This window comes from Peromyscus maniculatus, chromosome 5 (assembly GCF_049852395.1).
Source record: "Peromyscus maniculatus bairdii isolate BWxNUB_F1_BW_parent chromosome 5, HU_Pman_BW_mat_3.1, whole genome shotgun sequence".
NCBI classification, from domain to species: Eukaryota; Metazoa; Chordata; class Mammalia; order Rodentia; family Cricetidae; genus Peromyscus; species Peromyscus maniculatus.
Window position 1 is genome coordinate 81,421,922 of NC_134856.1, and position 15,525 is coordinate 81,437,446.

At 45.1% G+C, this 15,525-nt stretch overlaps 1 protein-coding gene and 1 pseudogene across 3 annotated transcripts in view; one reads left to right on the forward strand and one right to left on the reverse strand.

Annotated features, from left to right (window-relative positions):
* Window positions 1-15,525, reverse strand: part of Camk1d (calcium/calmodulin dependent protein kinase ID) — a 411,952-nt gene that overhangs the window by 43,265 nt on the left and 353,162 nt on the right. For all 3 annotated transcript variants that reach the window (XM_006974656.4, XM_042278119.2, XM_015993508.3), the window contains exon 5: window positions 13,140-13,266. In XM_006974656.4, coding sequence (XP_006974718.1) covers window positions 13,140-13,266 — 127 coding nt within the window. The remainder of the gene's footprint in view (window positions 1-13,139; window positions 13,267-15,525) is intronic.
* On the forward strand, window positions 601-1,264 carry LOC121829527 (V-type proton ATPase subunit E 1 pseudogene; annotated as a pseudogene).

Sequence of the window (15,525 nt, forward strand, 5' to 3'; positions counted from 1 at the left end):
GTGCCAGGCAGTGGTGGTGCATGCCTTTAATCCCAGCACTCGGGAGGCAGAGCCAGGCAGATCTCTGTGACTTTGAGGTCAGCCTGGTCTAAGAGTGAGATCCAAGACAGGCACCAAAACTACACAGAGAAACATGCTGTCTCTAAACTCCCCCCACACACACAAAAAAAAAAGAAAGAAAGAAAAGAAAACCATGAAGTGAAGTGTTTTGTAAACAGCATCCTCAGTAATTCCAAGTATTTAAAAACACTGTGACATGAGTCATATATACACCAAGAGCCTGAGTTCTGATTTCACCTGTAATGTGACTGCTGGAACCACAGGGACTAGGGAACATTTTTTGGAAACACTTACCCCATTGGCTTTCAATGCTTTCCTTTCATCCCACAGACATGCTTAGAAAACAAAATCTCAGGGGCAGGGATACAGCTCAGAGGTAGAACACTTGCTTAGAATGTGTGAGACCAGGCAGGAACCAGAAGGCAGGGTTATAAAGTAAAGGAAGCTGAATCCTGCTCTGGGTTTTCCTCTCGGGTTTGCTCCAACATGAATTAAAGTCTGAACTGGAGATGTCCCCCTTGTCTGAGCTTTGCCTTCACCATGGCGCTCACGGATGCAGACCTGCAGAAGCAGGTTAAGCACTTGATGGCTTCCATCAAACAAGACGCCAATGAGAGCGCAGAAGAACAGATGTGAAGGCCGAGGAAGAGTTAAATATTGAGAAAGGTTATCTTGTGCAAACCCAAAGACTTAAGATTATAGACTATTATGAGAAGAAAGAAGAGCAGATTGAACAGCCAAAGAAAATTCCAATGTCTAATCAGATGACTCAAGCAGAGCTCAAAGTCCTCAGGGGAAGATCTCACTTATCTGCTCAATAAGGCAAAGCAGCAAGGCAGCAAAAGATACAACCAGGTACCAAGTGCTGCTGGGTGGGCTGGTCCTCCACTGCTCGTACCAGCTGTTGGACCCTCGAATGACTGTGCATTGCAGAAAACAAGATTTCCCTTTGATGAAGGCCACAGTACAAAAAGCAAGTCCTATGTATACAATTGCCACCACAAAAGATGCTGATGTCCAAACTGACGAGGAGGCTTACCTGCCTGAGGAGATAGCTGGTGGAGTTGAAACCTATACTGGGGATAGCAAGATAAAGGTTTCCAACACTCTGGAAAGCCAGTCAGACCTCATAGGCCAGCAGATGATGCCGGAAGTCTGGGGAGCCTTGTCTGGTGCAAATGCCAATCGGAAGTTTCTGGACTGAGCCTGGGGCGGTGCTGGTCATCGGAGGCTGTCCTCCTGAAGAAGCAGAGATCTGTGTGGCTTCTTCTCTCTGTTCTAATACTGATAATCAGTGGGTACCTTCTGCAGCTAATGCCCTCGGCCCAGTGTCAACGGAAGGGCCACTTGGTGCAGACAGGAACCCAGCTCCAGCTCCTCTGACAGCACAGCTGTGCACTGGTTCTGCAGCAGGACATGAGGGGTCAGATGATGCTGCGTGGCCCTCACCAAGGACCCATTTGCTTCACTGTCACCATTTGGGTCTAGTTTTCCTTATCTGTAAATGTGATTTAAAACCTAAGCCACAAATATTCTTTATTTATTGAAACAAAAGATTTATATGGAAGAAAAAAGAATGTGTGAGACTCCCAGTTTAATAGACACACGTGCATGCATGCACACTCTTTAAGTAGGTTGACATGGAGATCAAATCCTAGGATCTCCCAAAGCCAATGGAGAGACTGTCTCCATTGCTACCCTTCTGTTCTCCCGAGTCCACCTGCTGGTTTGGACCGCCTCTTCCCATTTTCTGCATTTCTTTTCAGGGGCATAGTAGCAGATAGAGAGCACTTGGGGAGTGACTGAGTATTTTGGTCTTTTCTGCAGCCAGCTTGCACGGCGATAACCAGCCAAACGCCTTATTATTGTGCTATCGGTCTCAGACCACTCGGCCAAACTCTGCTGCAATTCTTCTAAAAAATAAAATAAATCCACAGCATCCAGCTGACAACCTTGGGGATGATAATGAGTTTCTAGACCAATGAGGGGCAGAGCTGAGCCTGGGGACTTAGCAAACAACACCCTATGAGCCAGGCTGCCAGGGTTCCATGAGCCTGGAGATGCCAGGGGATCTTCCCCTCAAGGGGAAACATTCTCTTCTAATGGCACGCAGCAGAATTGACATGTGGTGGGAAATTCAGTCAATGACTTCCTGATAACCCCAACATTTTTAAAATAGGTAGGCTTTCAATTCAATTCACGTCAGTGGAGTTAATGACAAGGGACTAGGGGTTGTGGTACTAGGCAGAACAGGAAAGGGCCTGTTCTCCTGGCACAGCTTTCCTTGTAGAGAGCCCAGTGGAGAAGGCTGTAGAGAGACCCATACACTTGAAGCTATTGAGAAGAACTTATACACGGTACGTCCCATCCTCTGTCCATCAGGCTTGGTCAAAGCCAGCCTTTTTAGGCATCGAGAGAGCAAGCTAGCAAGCTGGGGCTGTGGGGCAAACTCTCCCTGGGTAATACACAGTTGGGTCCTTCAAACCTCTCACCCAAATCCTCCAACATAGCAGCCTCATAGTTCACTGTGCCTTATACTATCCCCCTCCACCTGTCCCAGCTTTGGGAATCACACTGTGACATCTAGACTTCATACTGCTGGAGACAGGGATATAGAACAGCCCTTGTATGTTCCAGGCCAAGCACAGTCTAGTTCAACTGAGACCCAACCTAGTCACCACACATGCCATTGTTCTTATGGAATGATACTTTCAAATTCTACGCAAGTGGGCTATAAAGAGATCTATCACTTTAAGAATGTTTAGTGAGTACATACAATGGTGGGGGGAGGTGAGAGGGAAGTGAAGGCAGATGGAAGATGAAGGAGAAAGAGGAAGAGAGAGAAAAGAAAGGGATGAAGGAAAAGTAAGAAAAAAAAACCAAATGGATTTTAGAATGCCAGTAACTGTTTATTAGGAAATATGTATATTGAGTAAAAGCAAGATCAATCATTCCATAATCAAGTAATTTCTGCCAGGAATTTGTGGGATAAAAGAAAATTGGCTCTAATTCTCTGCATGTGGGTATGCCTGCCACCCAGGCCATTCTTCTTTTAAAAACCCTTTCTCAAAGACATCTCAGAATTACTAGGTTTAAATCTAACAGGAGAAAAATGTTACTTTATGAGCTAACAGCTCAAAACTTCCTCCCTCACGGGACTTAGAGTACTGTTCAGCTTTCCTCAGTTTTCCTCATGGAAACTTACTAGTTCATTACAGAAAATTAAAGCTCATCTTTATGCAAACCATGTAGGTGCACTAAAGCATCAGATCATCCCACAAGCTATCAGAGTTCTCCACAGACAGAGTTCTCTGGATGTCTATGTTTCCCTCAAGCTTTGTGGAAAACAATAGGTCTAGAATTTAACACGAAGGGATTTATTACTGTAAGACGCAACCAACCCACAATCGGAAAATTCCACTCTGTGGGCAACGGCGTCTATAAACCTAGCTATTTTATATTGATTTAGGGAAAGTGTTCCTGGTAAGGGTGGGGCCCAAGAGATGTGGGAAGAAAAAAAAAGAATTTTAGGGGCCTTTCATCTCGTTTGTAAAATAATTTAATTCTTGATTTTTTCTTCTTGAAAGGGAGGCAGGAAAAAGATTTATCTAAGTGAAAACAGAGATCAGCTGTCCTGTGCAGGTGGGGACATGGGAACCAATTTTACAAAGGACAGAAATTTCCCCCTTCCCTGAGCACTCTAGGACAGACCCCAAAGCAGTTCCTGCTAGGAGGGTAAACCGAGAGACCATCACCTTGTCACCAAGTTCAAGTTCACACTGGAGGTGATTTGTTCCCCTCTTTAAGATGTCTGTTCTCCCCTTCCTCTCAGCATGTCACAGACGATCGCCTCAGGGGGGAAGGACAGTAACACAGTCAGGAAGGTGCAGCCCTAGATGCCAGAATAAAAGTCAATGGTCTAGAACCAAGGGTATTGGAATGGCATTACTCACTTGATGCAATCATTTCATCAGTGGTGACTAGAGTGCCTGCTTAAACTGGGTCCTGGCTTTATGGGGCGAGGAAGTGACTCTGGCTACTGCTGGATAGGAACATAGTGTTCCTCTTCTCCTGGGCACTGAGCTCAGAAGTCACTGGACATCAGCCACGGGAGCTGCCTTCTCAAGGAAGAGTGTGAGAAAATAGACATGACCATCAGGCACAGAGGAAGAAGTGCTTTGGGTTAGCTCGAGTGTAGTTTGACTAAAAGTCTGAAATTAGTGCATTTACTCTAAATAAAACCCATGGTGCCCATACCTGTAATCTCAGCACTTGGGAGGTAGAGGCAAGAAGATGGGAAGTTCAAGGTCATCCTCAACTCTATTAACAAGTCCAATGATAGCCTGAACTACATGGAACCCTGCCTCAAACAAACAAAAGGCAACTCTACAGTTTTAGAACCTGGGCTAGAGTAAAGAGTAGACTTATAGGTAGGCTTGTTTGTCATTATGCCTTAGAAATATCATTATCTGTCCATGTTTTGGTGTCTTGTTTGTCAGAGTGCTTGACACTTTAGTGAAAGGAATGTGTCGTCTGTGGAATAGCTGAATGTGACCTTTCTTAATAAGGAATGCCATGAAGCCTGTGACCAGTTAAACTGTTGGAGCACAAGTGGTAGTCTTGCCCTTCAGGAAGACACAAGGAGAAACACATGTCTGTTAGATGAGTGAAAACAGGCAGACACTGCAGGAGAGTTTCAAAGAGTGAGCGACACTGCATGTGACGGTGGCAAGAAGATGTTGTGGAATATTAGTCAAAGATGTGTTACATGTGCTTATGCTGTGGAATATTTGTTTTAATGCCGTAAAGATGTGTTGCATTCTTTTTTTCTTCTTCTTGAAACAGGGTTACTCTGTAGTTTTGGTGCCTGTCCTGGATCTTGCTCTGTAGACCAGGCTGGCCTCAAACTCACAGAGATCTACCTGACTCTGCTGGGATTAAAGGCACGCATCACCACCACCACCCAGTGTGTTGCATTCTTTTATGTTGCAGTTGTTTAACTCCATGAAGCTGTGTTACTTTGCCTGTCTAAAACACCTGATTGGTCTAATAAAGAGCTGAATGGCCAATAGCTAGGGAGGGGAGAGAAATAGTCAGGGGTGGTATGAAGAGAGAAAAAATAAGAAGAGAAATCTAGGCTTAAGAGAAGAGGGAGGAGTGAGAAAAGAAGGAAAGGAGGACACCAGGGGCCAACCAGCCATGGAATAAGGAGGAAAGAAAGATATATAGAATAAAGAGAGGTAAAAAGCCAGAGGCAAAATGTAGTTAAAGAGAAATGGGGTAATTTAAGTTAGAAAAGCTGGCTAGAAACAAGCCAAGCTATGGCCAGGCATTTGTAAGTAAGAATAAGTCTCTGTGTATTTATTTGGGACTGGGTGATGGGCCCCCAGTAGAGTAAAACAATAAAAAAAAAACAGATGTCTTCGATTATTTAAATTAGTTTGAGACCAGGTCTTGTATAGCTCAGGCTGGCCTCAGACTCATTATGTAGCCAAGGATGACCTTGAACTTCTGATCCTCCTGCCTTTCCCTCCCAAGTGCTAGGATGACTGGCATGCACCACCACAAGTCTAGTCTATGTTATATGTTGGGATCAAACCTGTGGCTTTGTCCATGCTGGGCAAGCATTCTACCAACTGAGCTACATCCCCAGTGACAATTTTTTTTAAACAGTGGGAAAGAAGAAAGTTCAGAGATGAAAAACTAACTAAAAGTGCTTGTTGTAGAATATTACTTTAAGGTGTGTTACTTTTGTTTATGTTATATTTGTTTAACTCTGTGAAGCTGTGTTATTGTGCCTGTCTAGAACACCTGATGGTCTAATAAAGAACTGAACAGCCAATAGTGAAGCAGGAGAGGGAAATAGGCATAGCTGGCAGGCAGAGAGAATAAATAGAAGGAAGAGAAGAAGTAGCCAGAGAAGGAGGAGGACATTAAGGGTCAGCCATCCAGCTACACAGCAAGCCACACAGCAAGAGTAATTTTTACAGAAGTAAGAAAAAGAAAAATCCCAGAGGCAAAAGATAGGATTATTTAAAGTTAAGAAAAGCTTGCCAACAACAAGCCACGTTAAGGCTAGGCATTTATAATTAAGAATAAGCCTCTGTGGGTAATTTATTTGGGAGCTGGGTAGCAGGCCCCCTAAAAGAGCAAAAACAAATAACAAGTGCTAGAGATCAAGGGGAACATAACCCAGCTTTGGTGTTATTAAAGCTTCAGACATACATTTTAAGAGCATATTTGGCCTTGAGGGGAAAATCTCATGACAACAAAGGAAGGAATGCCCAATGTTCTTAGATCTGTTTCAGCAGAATTTTTAGCAGTAATATTTAAAAACAAACAACCCAATACAAGATGAAGGAATGTCCTGTGAAGACCTGACCATACACTGCTTTCTCTGGAGTATCAGAATCTGGATACTGCTGAGCCTGGACATGCCTATATCGCTGGCACTTGGGAGGCTGAGATGGGCTGATGACAAAATTGAAGGCCACCTTGTCTTCGTAACAAGATCTTGTCTCAAAAGAACCCCCCCCCTCCTGAAACACAGGCCCATCCTTGGCCATGGTTTGTCTGCCATCATCTTCCATCTTGGAGAGTGCAAGGTTCTCGGGGCAGCTCTGGACTCCTTTTGCTGCTATAGGCTCCTTTGCTGTTTTTTAACCCATGACTTAAAACTATAGTTTACTAAAAAGTCTATCGCTAAAGAGCCTCAGTCCACTCTGATGTTCCAGTAGCCCCTTGACTTTGATTACAGGCTTTGAAAAGTCTCCATGAATGCATCACCTTGGCTGGTAATTACCATTTGGACCTAAGCTGGGATTACTATGCAAACTCTACTGAAGCCAGGGTGTGGATGATGGGTGAAGGAATGAAGCTGAGGAACTGGAAAGGAGTAGAAAATCCAGAAGTAGCTGGGGTTTTGAATGTAGAAGCAACTTGGAATTCAGTTTGTTGGAGGAGGTAAGTGTCAGATTAAGGAATTTTAGTGTAATTCATAATAGATAACGGCTATATGACCCTTATGGAATGGTGTGAGTATTTGGCCTCCCATCCTGTCTGGCTTATGGCTGACCAAAGTACTTTATTCCTAAAATAATCTGTTCTTCTAAAGTCTGGTAAGAAGCTTTCCTTGACTTTTTCATGTGGGCTCTGGGGACTGAACTTTGGTCCTCATGTTTTAAAAGATGATGGTATGAGGAAAAAGTGAGTTAGGACAGACATAGAGCCTAGCAGTAGAGTGCTGGCCTAGCATGTGCAGGACCCTGGCTTTGATCCCCAGCACGTTCTGCCAATAGAGAGAGGCTTAGTGTGGCCATGTACGCGAGGCTGGGTTTACTTTGTCTGCATTCTAATAATGAGCTTTTTTGTCCCTGTCAATGTTCACTCGTGCAAAGACTGAGAAAACCAAAACATGTTACCTAGAAGTCTCCCTGTTAGGGGGCCCTGTCTTTCCTAACAAGTAGGGTCTAGTTATAGCACATGGCATGAGATGCTTGCTGGGAGTTATCACTGTCAGGCTGATGTGAAAGAAAGAAAAGGAAGTCTTATTTGGACCATCTGACTACCATCAGCTTGGCATGACATGTTATCAGCTACATAAAAATCTCATTTTAGCACTGGCCTGTGGCGAGGGGATGAGAACAGTGAAGTAATACATCCATTCAGCTGCCAAAGTATGAAACTAAGTGAAAAACAAGAAGCAAAACTCTGCTGGGGAGAGCCTACCACAGTGAACAGAGGTCCTCTGAGGAAAGATCAATGGAGATGAATCCGGCTGCTGAGAACAGAAGTGAGAGATGCCCATCAAATTAATACAGTTCGTCCTGTCTGGGAGGACATAGACAAAGGCAGGGCTTTTTTTTTGGCATATGGCTATCATGTATCTACAGAAGTGCATGTATCTTAGAACAACAACCAAGTCTTGGAGACAGCTCAGTGGCAGATCACTTACCTAGCCTGGGTTTTAGACCTAGTACTGCCTACATCCTTGCCAAAAAAAAAAGAGGGGATACATGGTCTAGCATGTTTGTGTTATGCGTGATAAAATGAGAACTCTTAGCCTCCCCTTATCCCCAACCAATGGCAGAGGTCTGGAAGAGCATGCTTCAAGGAGCTGAAGGGATGGTTCAGTTGGTAAAGTGTCTGCTGTACAAGCTTAAGGACCCGAGTTCAGGCTCCTAGCACCCAAGTGAAAACCAGGAGCTATTCTACAGTCCCAGCACTGGGGAGGGGAAGACAGATGGATCCCTACAGATCACTGGACAAACAGCGTAGCTGAACTTATGAATACCAGGTCCAGTGAGAGACCATGTCTCAAAAGATAAAGTGGAGGGCAAATGAAGACTCCTGACATTGGCCTTGGTTTTCACACACACACACACACACACACACACACACACACACGCACGCACGCACGCACGCACGCACGCGCGCGCGCACACGCGCGCGCGCATATACACATACTTAAATGAGCATCAACACATGCCACACACATGCATCAACTAAAATAAACAGACATTTGCATTCAGGTTACCTGCTATGACTGGTACCAGCTACAAGGCTAAGTTATCTTGAGGATGGTGGTCCCAATACTAACACTGTGCTGATCCACATCTCTGGTTTCCAAGCCCTCTCCAATCTTAAATCTCAACTCAAGTTCTAAAAATTCAGTGATCCTTGAATTAAGGGCATTCCTCTAACTGGGTGGAAAAAGTAACATTCTAAGAATGCTGACCAACTGTTCACCAGCTTCATTTAAGGAAACACAAGACCAAATGTGTTTAAACTACTTCAGGCAAGTTAAGGCAGAAATAGACTAATGATGCCTGCATGGCTGGGCTAGCGATGCTGAAGCTAAGTTCTGGAAGGATACTGGGATGGTCCCTTGTGTGGGAGGTGCTCAACCATGAATTAAAATTTTGCTCATATAGTTCTGGATTGTAAATAAAATGATGTGCCCAGGTGCCAATAGTCTCTCCCAGTTCCAAGTCAAAAGCAATCAGGAAATAGCAGGAAATAGTGGTGTGCTGGAAAGGAAATACTGCTGAGTGACACATCCCTGCTCAACAAGAGTTAATAAGGAAAACTCTCCCTTTAGAACCACGACAGCTCAGGCAGAGTGCCTGCCACCAGCCACCTTCTCTCTACAGCAGCACTCTGGTTGGAAGAGAGCAACATGGCACTCCATTCTTGAGAGACACATAGACACTTGATTTGTGTGTTTCAAGTTCTCTTAAAGTTTATTTTTGTTTCTGAAACCATAAGACCTGACTGTGGTCCCTGAATTGGAGCAACCATGTTAGTGTGCAGAAAAAGTGAAATGAGCAAACAGCGAAAAACCAAAACTAAACAAGCAAATACACACACACCACACTCACACACATACACCACACATGCACCCCCACACCCCCACATACACACATACATACAGGCACAGATACACACACAGCACTTACATACACTACACAAACATCCCACACCCCCAAACACACACACACACACACACACACACACACACACACACACACACACACACACACACACACAGTAGAGGTTCTCCTCTACTAAACAGGAGTATATTTGTCACCCCTGCTCTTTATCAGTTCCATGATTAAGATGGATGCTTTCTGTCACATACTCAGTGACCTCAGGGGACCCATTTGGGTATTTTAATTAATTCCACAGCTCGGGCACTCTAATTGATACATTTCTTAGTTCTGACTTTGCCTCTTGATGTTGGCATCAAGGAGAACAGAACCCTTGACTTAAATGGATTCCAGGTCCAGGTCTGTATCATACTGACAGACACTGCGGTCCTCTGAGCAGCTCATTGCCACCAGATGGGCCAACGATTCCTCCTCATTATCATTACCAGAAAGTGCTGGTTTGCAGCAGCCTGTTCTCCAAGCTAAAGGAGTCCAGTCCTTTCTCACAGATCCTACAGGTAGCAGCAGAGAGGAGTTCAGGGCTTGTGCGGCAACTGTAACTCTCCTTGTTGCCTGAGCTCCACCTTCCTTCAGTTCTAGAACTTTCCTCTTGGCTGTGCCAGCTACTGATGACTCCCCTCCTTACCAGGACTTTACAGTTTGCTCCTGCAATACACTAGTTATTATACTTGAAATACATAACCATACACACATCTTATATTATATACCTTGCCACATTGTCCTGGGGTCGGATGGAACCAGCCATTGAAGCTGCATGCAATAGGAACTCAGCGCCAGGGAGGGAGTGATGTTTATAATCACCCATTAGTAAGTGACACTGTCTCCACGGGCCATGTCTCCCTTTTATAAAAGGATATGCAGGGACAGGGAAGAAGGGTCAGTCAATAAAATGTTTGCTGCACAAGCATGAGGGTCAGAACTCTACCCCAGTGTGCCCACAAAAAGCCAGGCATGGTTGTGAGAGCTTATAAGCCCAACTGGGGAGGCAGTAGGAGGATCTCAGGGCTCGCTGGCCACTCAAGCCAGCCTAGTTGGCACGCTCCAGGTCCCAGTGGGAGACACTGTTCAAAGAACAAGGTGGATGGACCTGAGGAGTCACACCTGCGATTGTCTTCTGGCTTCTTCCTGCATGCACCGTCCTTACACACACACACACACACACACACACACACACACACACACACACACACACACACACACCCTTATCCCTGTTATTGAGATAACACAGGAATGAATTTACTTAGTTATTTGCCTATAATCTGTCTCCTTCTCTCTAAATGTAAGGACACAAGGGAGGATTTCTGTCTGCTTTGTCTTTTTTTTTTCTCCTAATCCATTTTTCATTCTGTTAGAATCCCTCAAACAGAAGGCAGGCATTAAATAATTAATTCTGGAATAGACCAATGGCATAGCAGCACAACATTTTTACATTTGTAGTAACAAGGTCTTGTCATTTTGCCCAGGCTGCCATGTCCTTTTGGTGAGGTTCCCATCCTTCTAAATCTCTTCCCTCATCTTACTCACCATTCTCCTCCGCTGGCTCTTTGCTTCCCTCCTCTGAGTAACATGGAAAACGAAACAGCAGTGACACGTCCATTTTGATATGACAGTGTAATTATGCAAGGACCTGAAACACCATGGAGTGCCTCCAAGGTCACGGGCACTCCCACAGTGTTCTGCTGTCTCTAGACCAATGGGTTATAGACTGAATCTCCTCAGCCCTTTAGGAAGGTTCCCTAGTTGTTACCTGAAGACTCATGGGAATGGTGTAGGCTGTGCAACACTAACCTCCCTTTTTTAGAAGTGTTCCCCCTCCCCTTCCTCTCTCTCCTCTTCTCTCCTCCCTCCCTCCTTCCCTCCCTTTCTCCATCCCTCCTTCCCCCTTCTTTACCTCGCTTCCTGTCTCTCCCTTTCTATCTTCTCTTCCACTTCTTTTTCTGTTTTTTTGTTTATTTGTTTATTTGTTTTTGACAGGATCTTACTATACATCCCAGACTGGCCTCAAGCTCAATTTCTTCCTGCCCCCCCCCCCCCCCCCCCCCCCCCCCCCGCAGCTCAGCTCTGGGAATGCAGGAATGTCCCACCGTGCCTAGTGCACAGGCTGCTCTCACAAAGACAGACCCTCAATGTTTACATGAGGATTCAGCCCTGGTCTCCATTTTCCAACTTCACCCCACACCAAACATACCTAGGCTTGCCCTCTCTCTGCCTTTGGCTTTTTAACTAGCTTATTTCCCTCTTAGAATGACCCCTCGTCTCTAACTTCCTGGTGGCCAGCTGCTCTCTGTCATCCAGGTGAAGGCTCAAACCCCCAGTTCTCTCAACAGAGTCCTCAGTCCCCCTCAATCCCCGCCACTGACTATGGCATGCTGCTGGCTTCATTTTCCTTAGCCTCTCTCTCTCTCTCTCTCTCTCTCTCTCTCTCTCTCTCTCTCTCTCTCTCTCTCTCTCTCTCTCTGGTCTATTGTTTCGGCTACCAAGCAGCAAGCTCCATGAAGGCAGGTAAGGTGTCTGAACAACTCTCAGAACAGTGTTGGGGACACGATAGACACTGAGTACACATTTGCTAAGTGATTGTCTCAGGGATGTGAACAGTTTTCTGGATAAGTGTTCCTTAAGGGCTCATGTGATAGAGGTTCGGTCCCCAGCATGTGGTGCTTTGGGGAGATGGCAGAACACTGAAGCTGGGCCTATTGTGAGGTGTCCTGGTCATTGGGGCTGCACCTTTGAAGGAGTTATTAATATTCCCACCCTTTCCCCACCATGTCCCAGTCTCATGGTGAATGGCTTTACCAGATGCTGTTGCCATGGTGTGCTGCTTTGCTGCAAGGCCAACAGCTACAGGGCCAGTCACTCACAGTCTGAAGCCTCCAAAGCCACAAGGCAAAATTAACCTTTTCTCTTTATAAGTTGATTATCTCAGGTGTTTGTTACAGTAACAGCAAACTAACACAATTCCTGTGGGCATGCTCCAGAAAACAGAGGGTGAATCTCAGTGACCAGCTGTTCACAGCTGTTGGTAGCCTTCTCTGCATTTTGTATGAGTAACAGGAAGAAAGGTGCAGTTATGCATTTAGGAAAAAGTATAACCGCTGGCTTTGCCTGCACAGATCAGGGTGAGATGACTTGGAGAGAATGACTTCCTTATGGCTTCTTCCATATTCCTCATACAAGTATTTCCTCTCTGGCTACATCGATCTCAACATTTTGCATGTTTTATTGAGTCTGCCTGCACCTTACTGTAGGTTCAGTGTTTCACTGTAAATCATCCAAACACACACACACACACACACACACACACACACACACACACACACACACACACACACACACAAATTCTGGTATTAAAACCTGGGAATTCATCCCATTTTGCTCTCAGACTCTAGTTGGGCCCACAACCAAATCAAACAGGATTTCCACCCAACTGCTAAAAGGTTTCATGGAAACCACTTCACTGCTAACTTGCTATGGTGTCTCTTGGTATTTTTATCTTTCCTTCAAGAGAAAGGCAGGCAGTTGTAATATGTGCCGGGCTCCAGTGCTTCAGGATGAAGATGATGATGTTGCCATGGAGACACCCCAACTTTATGGGTACACACATGCATGCACTTGCACATACAATGTTCTTACCAACGTAGCCTGGGGTCCCACAGGCCGTGGACATCACATCTCCTTTGCCCTCCATTTTTGACAAACCAAAGTCACTGATCATTATTTTGGACTCCTCATCTTGACTGTAGTACAAGAGATTTTCAGGCTAGAAAACAAAACAAAACAAAACGAAGACAGCTTAGAGTAAATCGAAACTGGAGTGTAGACCTATAGCCCAGCTACTTGGGAGAGCATGTCTCTCCAAACAAAAAATAAAATGAGGACTGGGGATGTAGCTCAGTGGTCTGGGGCTTGTTTAACATACAAGAGGCTCTGGACTCGATCTGGAAACAAGCAAGTAAACAATTGAACAGCAGATACATTTAAAGCTACCTTACTTAGGGAGACTCATCAAGTCTCACAATTAAGAACAACCTTGACCTTTAGTATAGACAATGTCTCCATCAACAGATGTCAATTAAATCAGCAGTGCTCACTAAGCAGGTCGCAGAAGGCCCCGCAGAGCATTGGCACAAGCAAGTCTTCAATGTCATTCTTTGCCTTGGCTAGTATTTTTGCCTCTTGGAAATGAAAAACCAGGTTTTGAGGGAACCTAAGAAGCCGATGGCTCTCAGACCTTGTCATTTCAGTTCTTGGCTAGGGGAACAGGATTCCCCAGCGATGAGACCACGTTTGCAGAATTTGCAGGTTCTCATGAGTTCCTTTTCCTTCTTTTCTTTTCTTTTCTTTTCTTTTCTTTTCTTTTCTTTTCTTTTCTTTTCTTTTCTTTTCTTTTCTTTTCTTTCCTTTCCTTTTCTTTTCTTTCTTTCTTTTTAAGCCAGAGACACTTGCAGGTTACTTTGCTGTGATGCAAGGCTCTCTCCTGGCTGTCCCGCCATGTCTTGCAATCCTGGCAGATGGGCTGCACCTTGCTGAGCTCATCCACTACCTCCTCACACTCCTCTTAGGGGGAAGGAGGAGAACTTTGGAAATGAAAAAAGTGGCACTTCCTTGACATGTGCCTGCAGATGCCTCTGCCTTTCTGCCAAGCACAGGCCACAGTGTCTTCCTATGAAGGGAGAGCATAGGGGTTCCACACAGCCGAGGTCTCAGGCTACCTTTCAGACCTTCAGTCTTCGATTTGTTTGGTTGGTTGTCTGTGTCGTTTTACTTTGATACAGGATCTTATTATGTCATCTACGCTGGCCTGGAACTTGCTGTGGGATCCAGACTGGCTTCAAACTTATCATCCTCCTGCCTCAGCCTCCTGGGATTACAGGGGTACATCTCTGTGCTCAGCATGTCTTCACTGTGATTTTTGCAATATCAGTGACATATAGGAGGGACTCCCTTGGGGCAGACAATAAAATATTATTTACATGGAGTTTTAGGCAAACCTGGAGATTGTCATTGGTGCTGGCAAGGATTGGGGTGGGGCTATGGGTACCATGATGCACCTGCCTCGGGCTAGCCCCAGCTCCACGGGGCTGAGAAAGTCAACATGGAACTTGTATTTTTATATTTCAACTTGTATTTTTATTTATCCTTTACTTTTTGTGTGGCTTCAGTTGATGCTATCTCTCAGGGGAATGGTTGTCAGGACAGTCCTGGAACATCTAAGCACTAGGACAATTCTGAAGATTTAGTGAGTGAATAAGTACTTTGGCTCTTGTCTACAATAAACCTTAAAGGAATGAGAGCAGAATGAAGGATCTTGAATGGAAGATCTTTTTTCTCATACTATTTCCAGACTGACTACCCCCCTCCCCCAAGACCAAGGATAAAGCCATATTCTCCTGTCAGGCTTCTGGGGCAAATCTTGGTTGCTGCACATTGAATTTTAGGAATTATTCTAAGTAGAGTGACAAAACTTGTCTAGAAAGTGTTTCTTGGTCTTTTGTACACCATCATCAACTGTTCACTGTGAGGATATTAAACAGAGGAGAAACATCCTTTGGTAGATCTGAGATGGGGTGGGAGTAGATCTCTGCAGGCAGGAACTCTGGCACACAGTCTCTGCTATGAAGAAACAGTAAGGATTGTCCAAGACTCTGTCCTTGACCAAGCCTTGGCCAAGGTCCTCTGAGCCCTCTTCAGAGCAAAGCCTTGACCTTGACCTCTCAAGTTCCTCTTTCTCTAGCCAGGCCAGCCAAGCACAGTCTCAGCATGGATGAAGTGAACTCACTTTAGAGGGAATCCCCACCCCTGAAATATGACCAAGTTCTTCCTCTGGTGCTTCTGATGCTGTTAAAGAAACACTTACTCTGTCATTTTTAAGGGCCATGAGTACTCTTCACTACCACCCTGGGGCTTTATAGGAAGAGGGACTGATTCAAGTCCAGTGCTACAGGGGCTAAGTGGCACTTTTCAGCCACGGGCAGGTTGGGGGACAGTCGGGGGAAGAACTGTGACTAAGGGGGACAGC